This window comes from Scyliorhinus torazame, chromosome X (genome assembly GCF_047496885.1).
Source record: "Scyliorhinus torazame isolate Kashiwa2021f chromosome X, sScyTor2.1, whole genome shotgun sequence".
NCBI classification, from domain to species: domain Eukaryota; kingdom Metazoa; phylum Chordata; class Chondrichthyes; order Carcharhiniformes; family Scyliorhinidae; genus Scyliorhinus; species Scyliorhinus torazame.
This window is the reverse complement of record NC_092738.1, coordinates 15326591-15345324: the sequence shown is the minus strand read 5'-3', so window position 1 is coordinate 15345324 and position 18734 is coordinate 15326591. Positions and strand designations below refer to the sequence as shown.

General features: G+C 51.6%; 1 protein-coding gene across 3 annotated transcripts in view; it reads left to right on the top strand.

The window, feature by feature from the left end:
* LOC140405364 (biogenesis of lysosome-related organelles complex 1 subunit 1-like) overlaps nt 1-18734 on the top strand; it is a 127513-nt gene that overhangs the window by 90236 nt on the left and 18543 nt on the right. For all 3 annotated transcript variants that reach the window (XM_072493681.1, XM_072493682.1, XM_072493680.1), the window contains one exon: nt 18333-18465. In XM_072493681.1, the coding sequence (XP_072349782.1) occupies nt 18333-18465 (133 nt within the window). The remainder of the gene's footprint in view (nt 1-18332; nt 18466-18734) is intronic.

Here is an 18734-nt window from a genome sequence, read left to right as displayed (position 1 = left end):
AGAGGGTGCGTGCGTGGGAGAGGGTGCGTGCGTGAGAGAGGGTGCGTGCGTGTGAGAGGGTGCGTGCGTGTGAGAGGGTGCGTGCGTGTGAGAGGGTGCGTGCGTGTGAGAGGGTGCGTGCGTGTGAGAGGGTGCGAGCGTGTGAGAGGGTGCGTGCGTGTGAGAGGGTGCGTGCGTGTGAGAGAGGGTGCGTGCGTGAGAGAGGGTGCGTGCGTGAGAGAGGGTGCGAGCGTGTGAGGGTGCGTGCGTGTGAGAGAGGGTGCGTGCGTGTGAGAGGGTGCGTGCGTGTGAGAGAGGGTGCGTGCGTGAGAGAGGGTGCGTGCGTGAGAGAGGGTGCGTGCGTGAGAGAGGGTGCGTGCGTGAGAGAGGGTGCGTGCGTGAGAGAGGGTGCGTGCGTGAGAGAGGGTGCGAGCGTGTGAGGGTGCGTGCGTGTGAGAGAGGGTGCGTGCGTGAGAGAGGGTGCGTGCGTGAGAGAGGGTGCGTGCGTGAGAGAGGGTGCGTGCGTGAGAGAGGGTGCGTGCGTGAGAGAGAGTGCGTGCGTGAGAGAGGGTGCGTGCGTGAGAGAGGGTGCGAGCGTGTGAGGGTGCGTGCGTGTGAGAGAGGGTGCGTGCGTGAGAGAGGGTGCGTGCGTGAGAGAGGGTGCGAGCGTGTGAGGGTGCGTGCGTGTGAGAGAGGGTGCGTGCGTGAGAGAGGGTGCGTGCGTGAGAGAGGATGCGTGCGTGAGAGAGAGTGCGTGCGTGAGAGAGAGTGCGTGAGAGAGAGAGAGAGAGTGCGTGAGAGAGAGAGAGAGAGTGCGTGAGAGAGAGACAGAGAGCGCGCGTGAGAGAGAGAGAGAGAGTGCGTGAGAGAGAGAGAGAGAGTGCGTGAGAGAGAGACAGAGAGCGCGCGTGAGAGAGAGTACGTGCGTGAGAGAGAGAGAGTGCATGTGTATGTGTTTATGCAAATAGTGCTCAGGATGAGCTTTTCTGACACTTCTGCCACTTTGTTCGCCCTCATGGGGTCCTCTCTCTTGCTCACATCCTTTCCTTGTAATGCAGTCCTCTGACCCTCAGACCTTGTTTTCTGGACATTTCTTTTTTGTCCTGATGAGCAGAACTGGGTGCAGTATCCAAGGTGTGACGTGATGAGAGCACCGTACAACTTCAGCGCAGCTGCCTCAGCCTTTGACTCGACTGATTTGAAAGCATAGCTCCTCATTCTTTGTTTACTGTATTAATTGCAGCTCCAGAGTGACTGACATGGGCGCTGTTGAGTTTAGTATGCTCTTGCATCTCTCTTAAGCCTCTTGCCTTCCTTTGTTCCACCCTATAAAAAGGATTTTGAATCGAGTGGGCAAATGCGAATTAGGTCTTTGCTCACGTACAGGGTAGTTGCCAGTCTGGACTGAAATGAAAGTCGCTTATGGTCACAAGTAGGCTTCAAATGAAGTTACTGTGAAAAGCCCCTAGTCACCACATTCCGCCGCCTGTTCGGGGAGGCCGGTATGGGAATTGAACCCTGCTGCTGGCCTGCCTTGGTCCGCTTTCAAAGCCAGCGATTTAGCCCTGTGCTAAACCAGCTTGTGTAGTTCAGCACGTATGTCTGACTTTTGCCTTCCAGTATGTAGAACTCTGAATTTCTCTATGTTGTATACTATTTGCCATAGTTTTACAACTGTTCTCTGGGTCCTTCGCTATTTACTGGAACTCTACCCGCTTCACCTCTCTATTTTATGTTATCAGTGGGTTCCGCTAACTGAATTTAATAATCATAATGATAATCGCTTATTGTCATAAGTAGGCTTCAATGAAGTTACTGTGAAAAGCCCCTAGTCGCCAAATTCTGGCACCTGTTCGCGGAGGCCGGTACGGGAATTGAACCCGCGCTGCTGGCCTTGTTCTGCATTACAAGCCAGCTGTTTAGCCCACTGTGCTAAACCAGCCCCTGACTTGGGACATTTTCTACATCAGAAACTGGGGGGGTCTCCGCACTAAACAATCCACTAAGGACATCACAGCCTGACTGTGCTGTTTTCTTTCCTTCCTCGTCCACCTGCATGTTTATTGTCGCCTCCCATTGCCTCAAGCTTGTGTGGAACCATATGAAGTTATTCCTGGAAGTCTTGGGTTGACAATATATGACTTTTTTTGACATCCATTTCTTTTTGTATTAATTCTGCGATGCGGGTGTTGCTGGCTGGGCCAGTATTTATTGCCCATCCCTAATTGCCCTTGAACTGAGGGCATCTAAGTGTCAACCAGGTAAGGACAGCAGATTTCCTTCCCTAAAGAAACCAGGTGGGTTTTTACGACAATCGACAATGATCATTGTTAGACTCTTAATTCCAGATTTTGAACTTTCACCATCTGCCAGGATGGAATACCCGGGTCCCCGGATATTCACCCTGGGGTTCGAGATTACAGTCCAGTGTCAATCCCACTACACCACCGCCTCCCCTTTTTAGGATGTCACTTCTTCAGAAAGATCAAGGACATTGGCCAAGTGGAATCTAGTAGCGTTAACCACGTTTCTGTTGAGTGTATTGTTTTCCATGATCATAACAGCCCAAAGTTCTGGCATATTGTTCCAAATGCTAGCAGTTGATCTTTGGTTGGAAGGGACTTCCATCCAGCCCCTGTCGACGCACCTAACCCTGGCTGATTTACTAAGCTTGATAATTATAAATTTGAGCAGGCGCCGAGATCATTTATCCTCCCCTTGGGTCACTCACCTTCACAGGGGATGGGGAGGGGAATTGCTGAAGCACTCTCTATAGCGAAGCCAACAGTGGCAGATATTTTCATTTCAATTTATAAAATTCCCCGTTTAATGGTGCCATTGATTTATTGCATTCGTAAAAATGCACCCATATAATTTAACCGCTTCCCCTGGCTCACAACAACACTGGGTGCCAGGAACATGCTTGCAATCTGTTTTGTTACTGTGCAACTAGCTGGCAATCCATTGCCTGATGTATTCCCATCATTCGTTTGGATTTATTGTGTGGTCAATGCTCCAGCAGCGGTGGAAACACAGCTCAATTATGTTTAAACCTGTCATAGAACACTACAGTGCAGAAGGAGGCCATTCGGCCCATCGAGTCTGCACCGGCCCTCTGAGAGAGCACCCTCTCCTGGACGACGCCCCCACCCTATCCCCGTAATCCCACCTAACCTTTTGGACACTAAGGGCAATTTAGCATGGCCAATCCACCTAACCTGCACATCTTTGGACTGTGGGCAGAAACCGGAGCACCCGGAGGAAACCCACGCAGACACAGGGAGAACGTGCAGACTCCGCACAGACAGTCAAGGCTGGAATTGAACCCAGTTCCCTGGCTTTGTGAGGCAGCAGTGCCAACCACCATGCCGCCCATTCTGAGATCTCTTCTTACTGATGTTTTCGCCAGTAAATTCCAGTATTATCGTTTTGGGTTGTTCCCTTCCACTGGGGCTAATACGTTTAAATCCTTCCACGCTGCTGTATTCACCCTCCTCTGCAAGAACATTGCTACCATTCCAATTTGGCTGTTGGACATCTCATCGAAACAGCTTCCCCATATCTTGGGGATCTCGGACCCTCCCCCACATAGTCAGCCTCACCACACATTGACACCACTAGGCTGGGATTCTTCGGCTGTTGGGATTCTCTTTTCCTGCTGGCAGTGGGGTGGCCTCAATGGGAAATCCCGTTGACCAGCTTCAGGGAGAGAGAATCCCGTCGCCAGGGACCGGCGCGCCGCTGACAAACACGCGGCTGGGGGAACGGCAGAATCCCGCCCCGAATCTATGTCTACCGAACAGGAAACTACTGATGCCTGGCCTCGCACCTCGAGAGAGCCAAACTCCCTCAGGAAGGCCTCCCCCTTCCTGTTCCTGTATCATCAATTGCTGCATGAATCACTGCTTCTGATTGGCTTTCCACATCTTCACAGAACTTCTTGCCCCTTCTTTCCTGCATTCTTTGCTCTTTTATTTTCTCCCACTTGTCCTCGTTGCAACTTCCTCCCCAACCAAAGCACATGAGATGATTTGAAGAGCAGTCCGGGGAGCTGAGCGCGCCACCTTGTCGATGAGAATTTTGCTTTGCGTCGAGCAACTTGAATCTCTGGCGTGCTCTCACGTTCCTCTTCCAATCACTTGCCACAACCAGCTTTGTGATGAAGCCTTGTACTTCCCTGCATTATTGCGAGCCCAAGCATGACTGTGGTTTGACATTTTTATTTCAATTTTCTTGGTCAGTTTGAAAACAGCGCGAGCATGTCAGGCACTGCGATAATCTGCTGACCATAAAGATAAAAATACAGATGCTTTCACCCAAAGTATAGCATCTGATTGACCTCCTTTGCAGAATACAAACTCACTACCCAGCAATTGGGGACGCTCTCATAAAAGGAACAATTAGGGCAGCACGGTGGCGCAGTGGGTTAGCACTGCGGCCTCACGGCACCGAGGTCCCAGGTTCGATCCCGGCTCTGGGTCACTGTCCATGTGGAGTTTGCACATTCTCCCCGTGTTTGCGTGGGTTTCACCCCCACAACCCAAAGATGTGCAGGGTGGGTGGATTGGAAACGCTAAATTGCCCCTTAATTGGAAAAAATGAATTGGGTACTCTAAATAAATTTTTTAAAAATCAAAGGAACAATTTATCGGGCCAGTCGCACAATGACTCTGTTGCGACCAACTTCTAAAGTGGGCATCTCTGTAACTTCAACAAAGAAATGATTTCACATCCATAATGGGGACACTTCCTCCTGCAATTTTCCTTGAACACCTGGGTAGGAATGTTGGACGGGATTCTCCGGCCTACCAACTGTGGTGTTGGGTGTTCTGACACACAGATGAGCCAACACGGTTGTATATGGTACAACGCTATTTTATTTAAACTTACTATGTACAGTTTTGTCTTTGCACCCTGCACGTGGGGGTTCCCTGCTTGTGATGTTTTAACAGCTCTTTCTTGTTTCTTTGTCCCCAGACCTACTGACCACCAGGTGTCGTGCTCGTGCTTTTTATGTGGTTGGTGTTCTTGTCTGTGATTGGTTGTGGTGTTGTGTGCTCTGATTTGCCTGTTGGTGTGTCCATCATGATGTGTGTGTTTGAATATCATGACATCCCCCCTTTTTACAAAGATATGTGCCTACGTGGTAATAAATATGATCGTGTCGTGAGTGCATCTAAGAGTGTGTGTGTGTCGTGTGCAGCATGTGCATATGACGGAACTATGTACATGGGGCGATGTCGGGTGCGTCACATGAACCAAGTTGTACCATAACATAACATAAATGCGAGCGAGAGAAGAAGGAAAAAAAAAAAAACTTGAACAGTTGTCCAGTCAGACGACATCTGGAACGATAAACAACAACAGGTTATCATGTAAAATTGTGCAACTTGTTAAACATATGAACGGTATTATAAGTCCAGTCTAATGGGCTTGCGACGAGTTCGGGTTGATCGCCTCAAGGGTGGATCAAGAACCACCGGCTGCTGTGCAGGCATGGCCATGGGTGGCGATGGAAAGGGCGTGATGTGCGGCAGCTCCACAAAGTCATCCTCGGAAGCCTGTTGAGGATCTGGCGTGTGCGTACTGTGTGGCTGTGAGCGTGGAAGTCGGCGAAGGGCGCGCCGATTGCGGCGACGCACGGAACCATCCGGCATGCGAACCAGGAACGAGCGGGGAGCCACTTGTCGGAGGACTTCGGCCGGTGCTGACCAGCCACCATACGGTTGATGGACGCGTACTTTGTCTCCGGAGGACAGGGGGGGCAGGTCCGTCGCTCGTGTGTCGTACCGACTTTTCTGGCGATCACGCTGCAGTTGCATGTTCCGAAGAACCGCCTCATGGTCTGTTGTTGGTGCCAGGATGGAAGGTACCGTCGTCCTGAGGGAGCGACCCATTAGTAGCTGCGCTGGCGAGAGACCCGTGGATAGCGGGGCCGATCGATAGGCCAGCAAGGCAAGGTTAAAGTCCGATCCGGCAGCAGCCGCCTTGCACAGGAGCCGCTTGGCGATGTGGACACCCTTTTCAGCCTTCCCGTTCGATTGTGGATGCAGAGGGCTGGATGTCACATGAGTGAAACCATATGCTGCGGCAAAGGACGACCATTCACGGCTGGCGAAACAGGGTCCATTGTCTGACATGACAGTCCTTGGAATGCCATAGCGAGCAAATGTTTCCTTGCAGGCCCCAATGACTGCGGACGACGTCAGATCATGGAGAGGCATGACTTCCGGGTAGTTTGAGAAGTAGTCTATAATAACGATGTAATCTCTGCCGAGCGCGTGAAATAGGTCAACACCCACCTTCGCCCAGGGGGACGTCACCATCTCGTGTGGTAGAAGTGTTTCCGGAGGTTGCGCCGGCTGAAACCTCTGACAGGTTGTGCAGTTGAGCACCATGTTGGCTATGTCTTCATTAATACCCGGCCAATATACCACCTCCCGGGCCCTTCGTCTGCATTTTTCGACGCCCAAGTGGCCTTCGTGTAGTTGATGAAGAATCATCTGGCGCACGCTGTGCGGAATAACGATCCTGTGTGATTTCATAAGGACCCCGTCTATGTTGGTAAGATCATCTCGCACATTATAAAACTGGGGGCACTGCCCTTTGAGCCACCCTTCCGTCATGTGGCGCATCACTCGCTGCAGAAGGGGGTCAGTCGCCGTCTCTGCGCGTATGTGGGCCAGACTAGGATCATCAGCTGGCAGATTTGCTGCTGTCAGAGTTACGTGTGCCTCAATTTGACGCACGAACCCTTCCGCATCTGGTGGTGTGCTCACTGCTCGGGAAAGAGTGTCCGCCACGATGAGCTCCTTCCCCGGAGTGTAGATCAGTTCGAAATCGTACCTCCTGAGTTTAAGTAAGATGCGCTGGAGGCGAGGAGTCATGTCGTTCAGGTCTTTGTTAATGATGTTGACCAGGGGGCGGTGGTCAGTTTCGACCGTAAATCGTGGCAGGCCATACACATAGTCGTGGAACTTGTCCAGTCCAGTTAACAAGCCCAGGCATTCTTTCTCGATTTGCGCGTAGCGCTGTTCGGTAGGGGTCATGGCTCGTGAGGCATATGCAACCGGGGCCCATGACGACGTGCTGTCTTTTTGCAGGAGTACCGCTCCAATACCAGATTGGCTGGCGTCTGTTGAGATCTTTGTAGGGCGAGTCGTGTCAAAGAAGGCCAGCACTGGTGCCGTGACCAGTTTGTGCTTGAGCTCCTCCCATTCCCGCTGATGCGATTGGTGCCAGTTGAATTCTGTCGATTTTTTTACGAGATGGCGCATATTTGTTGTATGAGAAGCCAGGTTGGGAATGAACTTCCCAAGGAAGTTGACCATGCCCAGGAATCTTAAGACAGCCTTCTTGTCAGCCGGCCGTGGCATGGCTGTGATGGCGCTAACCCTGTCTGCATCGGGACGGACCCCTGACCTTGAGATGTGGTCCCCGAGGAATTTCAGCTCCGTCTGGCCGAAGGCACACTTCGCACGGTTGAGACGCAGGCCATTTTGTCGTATGCGGGTGAAGACACGTCGTAGACGATGCATGTGTTCCTGCGGAGTGGTGGACCAAATGATGATATCGTCCACATATACACGTACCCCTTCGATGCCTTCCATCATCTGCTCCACAATGCGGTGGAAAACTTCAGATGCTGAAATGATGCCGAATGGCATCCGGTTGTAGCAGAATCTGCCAAAAGGGGTGTTGAATGTGCATAGTCTTCGGCTGGCCGGGTCCAGTTGGATCTGCCAGAATCCTTTGGACGCATCCAATTTGGTGAATATTTTGGCTCGCGCCATCTCGCTGGTGAGGTCCTCTCGTTTCGGGATGGGATAGTGTTCCCGCATGATGTTGTTATTCAGATCTTTAGGATCTATACATATACGGAGCTCGCCAGAGGGCTTCTTTACACAGACCATGGAGCTGACCCATGGCGTGGGCTCCGTGACCCTGGATAGGACCCCTTGGTCCTGAAGAATCTGCAGTTGTGCCTTGAGGCGGTCTTTGAGTGGCGCAGGAACCCTGCGAGGTGCGTGAACGACAGGGATGGCGTCCGGTCTGAGTCGAATCTTGTACGTGTATGGCAATGTCCCCATGCCTTCAAAAACCTCCTGGTTGTGAGCAAGGAGGGAATGGAGATTTGCGTGGAACTCAGCATCCGGGAAGTCGGATATCTCATCTGGAGAGAGAGACATAATGCGCTGTACCAGGTGAAGGACCTTACACGCCTGTGCGCCCAGTAACGAGTCCTTTGATGAGCCGACAACTTCGAAGGGGAGTGTGGCCGTGTACATCTTGTGGGTCACCTGTAGCTGGCAAGATCCTATGGACGGGATGACGTTCCCGTTATAGTCAACCATCTTGAGCCGGGATGGCGTGATGGGTGGTTTGACCTTCATGGCCTGGACTGCAGAATATGCAATCAGGTTGGCGGATGCGCCGGTGTCCAGACGGAAGGCGACGCGCGATCGGTTGACCGTCAGGGTTGCACACCACTCATCGGCTGGATTGATGGCATTGACCTTGTTGACATCGATGACGGAAACGCGGAAGGCATCCTGGTCATCTGCATCACTTAACTGGAAGTCTTGATGCGTGGGCTGGACGGTCCTGACTTGTCTGCGAGATTGTCGAGGATGCGCCGGATCCATGGGTTGAGCCGAACGACAGTGGGCTGCGTAGTGGCCCATCTTGCCACATCTGAGGCACTGTCGGTTTTTTGCAGGACATTGCCCTTTTAAATGTAGAGCTCCACAATTGCCGCACGTCATGACGTCACGGCGTTCGTTGCGCCACTGCGCATGCGCAGTGCGATCTTGCGGTGGGCGCGCCTGCGCAGTGCGTCTCTCGTTGTGGCCGTTATTTTTGGCGCGCACCTGCGCGGGAGACCGCGAAAAGCGCGGGAAGCGGCCGCTGTCGTCCGGGCCGTGGGTCGGGAAGTAATCGACGGCCTGGCTTGCCGATTCGACGGCTGGGGACCCCCTCCGTGCCAACTCGGACGCCTGAAATTGGGCAAAACGGCAGGTAGCATTTTCGTGGAGGACACAGGCTTCCACAGCAGACGCTAAGGTGAGGCTTTTTATTTTAAGAAGCTGCTGGCGTAGGCCACTAGAGGCAACGCCAAAAACAATCTGGTCCCTGATCATGGACTCTGTGATGGTGCCGTAACCGCAGGACTGCGCTAGAATCCGGAGGTGCGTCAAGAAGGGTTGAAAAAGCTCCTCCTTACCTTACAGGCGTTGCTGAAAGAGGTATCTTTCAAAACTTTCATTTACTTCAACTTGAAAGTGCTGGTCCAGCTTGAGGATGACCGTGTCATATTTGGATTGGTTTTCGCCTTCTTCGAACACCAGTGAGTTGAAGACGTTGGTGGCGTGCTGACCTGCGTAGAAGAGGAGCATTGCAATCTTCGTGTCATCCGAGGCACTCTGTTTTTCGGTGGCACGGATGTACAGGTCAAATCGCTGCCTGTAGAGCTTCCAATTGGTGCCTAGGTTCCCCGCGACTTGCATCGGCTGCGGTCCGTCGGTGTGGTCCATGTCCAGAATGGCAGGTTAGTAGGCAGGTATCGATCCACTCCTGTACCATGTGGTGTTGGGTGTTCTGACACACAGATGAGCCAACACGGTTGTATATGGTACAACGCTATTTTATTTAAACTTACTATGTACAGTTTTGTCTTTGCACCCTGCACGTGGGGGTTCCCTGCTTGTGATGTTTTAACAGCTCTTTCTTGTTTCTTTGTCCCCAGACCTACTGACCACCAGGTGTCGTGCTCGTGCTTTTTATGTGGTTGGTGTTCTTGTCTGTGATTGGTTGTGGTGTTGTGTGCTCTGATTTGCCTGTTGGTGTGTCCATCATGATGTGTGTGTTTGAATATCATGACACCAACCACGTGTTTCTCGGCAGCGCGCCATTCACTGGCGGTGCGATTCTCTGTTCCCGCCGCTTGTCAATGGGATTTCCAATTGAAGCCGCCCCCATGCTGCCTGGAAACCCATGGGCAGGGGTGCGCTGCAGGAAAGAGAATCCGTTCTTCAGCCGTAATCCTCCTTCAATGGAACCTAAACATTGGCGTGTTGCTATCATCTTGTAATATTGGACAGCACGGTGGCGCAGTGGTTAGCACTGCTGCCTCACGGCGCCGAGGTCCCAGGTTCGATCCCAGCCCTGGGTCACTGTCCGTGTGGAGTTTGCACATTCTCCCCGTGTCTGCGTGGGTCTCACCCCCACAACCCAAAGATGTGCAGGGTAGGTGGATTGGCCACGCTAAATTGCCCCCTAATTGGAAAAATGTTTTTAAAAAAGGGATGGGAAATAAATGCTGGCCCAGCCAGTGACCCCCGCATCCCCTGAATAAATGTTTTAAAATCTTCAGCCAGTTTCTTATTGATTCCCAAGATTTGCTCTTGATTCCCCACAGCTTTGAACTTCACAGGCGAAGTATCCGAAACCCTCAGAGCTGATTTACGTTTCGGATTTCAGATCGTTTTGATTTTCAGATACTGCAGATAGGCTTAGGCCGAAGCTAGCTATAGTCTAAGGTGAATAAAATGGCTAGAAAAGTAAGGGGCGGATTCTCTGTGTCTGAGATTAAGTGCTGACGGCGGGGCAGGATTTGTGGATTTTTACAACAGCAAAACTGGTGCCGCACCTGGGTCGATTCAGTGACTGTGGAGGGGCAGCACCGGCTCCACGTGGAACACAATCGATTCCAATGGAAACGGTGCGGGATTGGCCGGGTCCGTGATTGACACTCGGGAGGCTGACAAGCTGCAGCCGCACATACACATTACACTCCCCGCACACACTCATCCCAGCCGCACACACATTACACTCCCCACACACACTCATCCCAGCCACACACACACATTACACTCCCCACACACACTCATCCCAGCCACACACACACATTACACTCCCCCCACACACTCATCCCAGCCGCACACACACATTACACTCCCCGCACACACTCATCCCAGCCGCGCACACACATTACACTCCCACACACACTCATCCCAGCCGCACACACACATTACACTCCCAACACACACTCATCCCAGCCACACACACACATTACACTCCCCACACACACACATCCCAGCCGCACACACACATTAAACTCCCCACACACACTCACCCCAGCCACACACACTCATTACACTCCCCACTCACACTCATCCCAGCCCCACACACACATTACACTCCCCACACACACTCATCCCAGCCGCACATACACATTACACTCCCCCCACACACTCATCCCAGCCGCACACACACATTACACTCCCCGCACACACTCATCCCAGCCGCGCACACACATTACACTCCCACACACACTCATCCCAGCCGCACACACACATTACACTCCCAACACACACTCATCCCAGCCACACACACACATTACACTCCCCACACACACACATCCCAGCCGCACACACACATTAAACTCCCCACACACACTCACCCCAGCCACACACACTCATTACACTCCCCACTCACACTCATCCCAGCCCCACACACACATTACACTCCCCACACACACTCATCCCAGCCGCACATACACATTACACTCCCCACACACACTCATCCCAGCCGCACACACACATTACACTCCCCACACACACTCATCCCAGCCGCACACACACATTACACTCCCCCCACACACACTCACCCCAGCCGCACATACACATTACACTCCCCACACACACTCACCCCAGCCGCACATACACATTACACTCCCCACACACACTCATCCCAACCACACACACACATTACACTCCCCACACACACTCACCCCAGCTGCACATACACATTACACTCCCCACACACACTCACCCCAGCTGCACATACACTTTACACTCCCCACACACACTCATCCCAGCCACACACACACATTACACTCCCCACACACACTCACCCCAGCCGCACACACACACATTACACTCCCCCCACACACTCATCCCAGCCACACACACACATTACACTCCCCCCACACACTCATCCCAGCCACACACACACATTACACTCCCCCCACACACTCATCGCAGCCGCACATACACATTACATTCCCCACACACACTCATCCCAGCCGCACATACACATTACACTCCCCACACACACTCATCCCAGCCGCACATACACATTACACTCCCCACACACACTCATCCCAGCCGCACATACACATTACACTCCCCACACACACTCATCCCAGCCGCACATACACATTACACTCCCCACACACACTCATCCCAGCCACACACACACTTTACACTCTCCACACACTCATCCCAGCCACACACACACATTTTACACTCCCCATACACACTCATCCCAGCCGCACATACACATTATACTCCCCACACACATTCATCCCAGCCACGCGCACACATTACACTCCCCCCACACACTCATCCCAGCCACACACACACATTACACTCCCCCCACACACTCATCCCAGCCACACACACACATTACACTCCCCCCACGCACTCATCGCAGCCGCACATACACATTACACTCCCCACACACACTCATCCCAGCCGCACATACACATTACACTCCCCACACACACTCATCCCAGCCGCACATACACATTACACTCCCCACACAGACTCATCCCAGCCGCACATACACATTACACTCCCCACACACACTCATCCCAGCCGCACATACACATTACACTCCCCACACACACTCATCCCAGCCACACACACACATTACACTCTCCACACACTCATCCCAGCCACACACACACATTTTATACTCCCCATACACACTCATCCCAGCCGCACATACACATTACACTCCCCACACACATTCATCCCAGCCACACACACACATTACACTCCCCACACACACTCACCCCAGCTGCACATACACTTTACACTCCCCACACACACTCATCCCAGCCACACGCACACACATTACACTCCCCCCACACACTCATCACAGCCACACACACACATTACACTCCCCCCACACACTCATCCCAGCCACACACACACATTACACTCCCCCCACACACTCATCGCAGCCGCACATACACATTACACTCCCCACACACACTCATCCCAGCCGCACACACACATTACACTCCCCACACACACTCATCCCAGCCGCACACACACATTACACTCCCCCCACACACACTCACCCCAGCCGCACATACACATTACACTCCCCACACACACTCACCCCAGCCGCACATACACATTACACTCCCCACACACACTCATCCCAACCACACACACACATTACACTCCCCACACACACTCACCCCAGCTGCACATACACATTACACTCCCCACACACACTCACCCCAGCTGCACATACACTTTACACTCCCCACACACACTCATCCCAGCCACACACACACATTACACTCCCCACACACACTCACCCCAGCCGCACACACACACATTACACTCCCCCCACACACTCATCCCAGCCACACACACACATTACACTCCCCCCACACACTCATCCCAGCCACACACACACATTACACTCCCCCCACGCACTCATCGCAGCCGCACATACACATTACACTCCCCACACACACTCATCCCAGCCGCACATACACATTACACTCCCCACACACACTCATCCCAGCCACACACACACATTACACTCCCCCCACACACTCATCCCAGCTGCACACACACATTACACTCCCCACACACGCTCATCCCAGTCACACACACACATTACACTCCCCACACACACACATCCCAGCCGCACATACACATTACACTCCCCACACACACTCATCCCAGCCACACACACACTTTACACTCTCCACACACTCATCCCAGCCACACACACACATTTTACACTCCCCATACACACTCATCCCAGCCACACACACATTACACTCCCCACACACATTCATCCCAGCCACGCGCACACATTACACTCCCCCCACACACTCATCCCAGCCACACACACACATTACACTCCCCCCACACACTCATAGCAGCCGCACACACACATTACACTCCCCACACACACTCATTCCAGCCGCACATACACATTACACTCCCCACACACACTCATCCCAGCCGCACATACACATTACACTCCCCACACACACTCATCCCAGCCACACACACAAATTACACTCTCCACACACTCATCCCAGCCACACACACACATTTTACACTCCCCATACATACTCATCCCAGCCGCACATACACATTACACTCCCCACACACACTCATCCCAGCCGCACACACACATTACACTCCCCACACACACTCATCCCAGCCTCACACACATTACACTCCCCGCACACACTCATCCCAGCCACACACACACATTACACTCCCCACACACACTCATCCCAGCCGCACACACACATTACACTCCCCACACACACTCATCCCAGCCGCACACACACATTACACTCCCCACACACACTCATCCCAGCCGCACACACACATTACACTCCCCACACACATTCATCCCAGCCACACACACACATTACACTCCCCCCACACACTCATCCCAGCCAACAAGATGGCACTGGTTGTGCTGGAGGGCGTCCGTACAGCAGATGGGTCGGCTGGGGCCAGATGGGGGTGGCCTGGGGGGACATCCATATGGCCCGTGGTACTAAGTTCCCAGTGTGCTGTTAGATGTGTGCGCTGCTGCATGGATGCCTTGCCGGCCGTGGCAATGGTGTTCCGTGTCCGTCCACTCCGACCCCACAGATTAATTTTAAATCTGAGATAGATAGAATTTTGTTTCGCAAATATATTAAGGGATATGGGCCAAAGGCAGGTATGAGGAGTTAGGTCACAGATCAGCCATGATCTCATTGAAAGCAGAGCAGGCTCGAGGGGCTGAATGGCCTCCTCCTGTTCATACGTTCCTGGTGCTTTTTGTCGTCTTTTGAATAAGGACAACATTGTGGCCTGTTTCAAATCTACTGGTGATTCCTGGCGTCCAGTGACTCCCTCATAATGATCGTTAGTGCCTCCTGGACTCTGGGAGCATGTCATCTATCCCCGGGCTTTGAAGCTTCTTTTGATGTTGCAAATTCACTGGACAATATCATTTAACAAATTGATTGGCATATTTTGTAAACTGGCCATGTGGTTGGTTATTTGGAGATTTATGAAGTGAGTTAACCGAAGCTTTTTGATGAAGTCTAATCTATCAAACCTAGTGGATATCTGAGCACCTCTGATGCTCGCTATTGAAATGCACAACGTCCTCACATCAGCTCACATGTCTCTCAGCTTCCCCATTGCTGCCTAAACTCACTCAAGTCAAGTTCACAAGCTGACATTGAGAAGTGGCTGCCTGTGGCATTCAGCTAATCACGTCCCGTAGTATAACTGCCTGCTGATTTGAGTCAAGGTAGATGCCACTGCTTCAGGGTTTTGAAGACAGTAACCCTGGAAAGTAACTGATGCGGTTGTTAAATTTTCATTTGCTGGAAGTATTTTGCATTGGAACGTTTTTGCCCTGTAAAACAGAAAGCTTGAATTATTTTACACCCCCCTCCCCCCCCCCCCCCCCCCCCCCCCCCCCACCCCAACCGCCCTTTCCAAAATCAAATTCAGGGCAGGAGGGGCCCAAAAAAGAGGAGAAAAGTAACTTAAAAATGGAAGTACATCAATCTTCCTAATTTCTTGCCTCCTCTCCTGAAAGGACTAACTCGTACCCAGAGACTGTTCCCCAAGCGTGAAGCATTCTTCACTCGAAAGCCTTGGCAATGAGTTCTGGCAAGCTGTTTGACTATGGCAGGACATCACAGTTGAAACGTGCGATCTCCATAATTGTGCACGTACTGCACTTGATCTGTTCCTTGGAATGACGTTTTGTCAGCTGTTTCTTATTGCACGTCGCCATTAGTGCTGGCTTGTTGGTTGCATTTCATCCTGGAGTTCAATTTGGTATTAACCAGTTAATCCTTAAGTGGATTTTCCAACCTTCTCCAAATCCAATGCAACCTCCTGTTCTCGGTGGTGCACTCCTCCAATTCTGACCTCTGGAATAGCCCCAATTCTTGTCGTCCTGCCATCCCATTTGCTGCCTAGGAATGTTTGCCACATTCAAGGTGCTATCTAAATGCAAGAAGTTGCTGTTATTTACCCAGTGGGTGGATTCTACATCATCAGCAGCAACACATAAACCGTGGTTTCCAGCTTTTATTTTCCCATCTGGACCCTCCTCAATAGCTGTGCTGCCAATAATGTGAAAACCACAATGTTCAGCCTGTATAGACAGGTTGTTGCTTCGCCTGTATGCAGCCAGGCATGATGCTATCTTGTGCCAGCAGCATGAGCAGCTGTTCTTAGCTGCTGCCAGAGGCATTTGTGCTTCTGAAGAAGCCGGTGCATACCATCGCCTGAACAGGCGGCAGAAGTCTCCCATGCCCCCGCCGTCGGGATCAATCGGGGGAGAGGAATTCGGCGGGAGGCCCATAAAGTGGTTTACCGCCAGCATTAATTCACTGGAACTGATTTACATCCTGCCAATGGAATGCAAATGAAGGCCTGACCAGAATCCCCCTCCCTCCCCAATGCCCGATTCTCCACGACGGCAGCGGGTATACAACCCCCATATGGGCAGAAAACCTGCCCCCGAAAGCTGATGGCCAATTGGAGGCCGGCAGCTCTTCATTGCCGGCAACGCCACCAGGTGTGGTGGCTACCGCTGGTAATGCACTGAGACCAAACCCCCAGGATCAATGCTGGATCCCAAGAGACAGGTGAGTGAGGGCAGGATGGGGGTGGTGGGGAGTGAGTCACTGGCGGGGTGGGGAGGTGGAACATTGGGTAGAAGGCAGGGGGTTTGGCTTTCAACACCTTTCTTTGCAATAGATTGGGCAGAAAGTGCCTGTTAAGAAAGGAGCGGGCCTCGAATGAGGCTGCAGTCAAACCTGACGGGGTTTTCTGGGCAGCTTCCGGGAGGCATGGGAGGGTTGTGAGAGTCCTGTTAAATCCCTGAGGAAAAACAACGGGCGAGATTCTCTGGCCTCCACACGGCACATTTCTCTCCTGCCATTGGTCGGCAGCGGGATCTTCTTGGATCACCGCTGTCAATGGGGTTTCCCATTGAATCCACCCCACACCACCAGGAAACCCATGGCAGGGGTGCGCCGCTGGTGGAACCGGAAGATCCCACTGGCAAGTACTGCCGGGCGGTCGTGCCCTAAATTACAGCGGGCTCAGGAATAATTTGCTTCCTGTCACGGGGGGTGGGATTCCCACATTGGGCCCTTCCGCCCCCCCCACTTAATTGGAGACAGTTTTCCCGACATCAGGAATCCGATGCAGGTACTCCCGTCCAATTAGCCCCCCACCATCATGCCTACTGCAGTGAGTTCCCCTAAATCCAGCCCAGTGACTAAAGTGGGTGTGAGGTGTTTTTTTTATTTTTTATAAATTTAGAGTACCCAATTCAGGTTTTTTTTCCAATTAAGGGGCAATTTAGCGTGGCCAATCCACCTTCTCTGCACATCTTTGGGTTGTGGGGGCGAAACCCACGTAGACACGGGGAGAATGTGCAAACTCCACACGGACAGTGACCCAGGGCCAGTATCGATCCTGGGACCTCAGCGCCGTGAGGCAACAGGGCTAATCCACTTCGAAAGTGGGTGTGAGTTTGCCATCTTGGAACATTAAAATCAAGGGAACTGATTAACAGTCAGGACTTTTATTATGTATTGTCATCAATATTTGTTTAATCCCAGTGACAGACTCTGAAAGCACCATTGAAGGAATGTCCTTATTGGATGCACTTGGTTATAGCGCAAGAGGAATGGGACTTGTAAACTGTTTGGGTTAGAATTCAGTTTGGTTTGGTTTGGGGTCCTATTTGGCACAGACTTTTGAAACAAAACTATTTGTTGGAGGATGCTGGTAGCACTGGAATGGATGTCCTGAGAATATGGTGGCACCTTCTCCTTGATTCACTGAAATCCTTTTGTGATGGTACCTCATGATGATGTTGGAGGAGGAATTTCAGGATACTGGCCTCGCCACGATGACGGATATATATTCAAACCAGGCCGCTGTGTGACTTAATGGAGAGCGTGGCGAGGATGGTGCTCTGATAACATGGCTGCCCTTTCTTTGTCTTGAGGGTAACTGGCACAGGGGAGGAAAGTGCTGTTGCAGAATGCAATGATTGCGTGAGCACCCAAATTTAAAGAAAGTGCAAATGCGCTGTACTTTAAGCAAAATAGTAGATTTGGACTATTCCTTGAGATAAATACTTAAAGTGCAATTGTGATAAAATTGGTTCACAAGATCAAATTTTGCCATTTGTGTGGCTGCATTAGCAACCAGCCAGTTATCACCTCTGCAAAAATACTGATTGATATGTTGTTGTCTCAATTTTAGAGTGGCACAGGCCTACGTTAACCAGCGGAAACTGGACAACGAAGTAAAAACTCTGCAGATCCAGGCCGCCCAGTTTGCCAAACAGACTCAACAGTGGCTCGGTATGGTGGACAGCTTCAACCAGGCATTAAAGGTAAATTGCAACAAAACACAATAAAATATCCCAAAATGTGTTCATCATGTTTGATTGCGTCATTAATCGACTGCGCTCAAAATCAACTCAAAATAGCTTGGGTGATTTTTTTTTTTCAAACAGGTAAAAATTAGATGCCATCCCATCAAGTGTTCAATCAAAAGTGTTGTTTTTTTCAGCAGAATCTTACTTGAAACAGATGGAGTAGCAGGGGCTGTGAAATACAAAAAAAAACTTGCATTTATCTCGCGCCTTATTGTGTTGTAAGA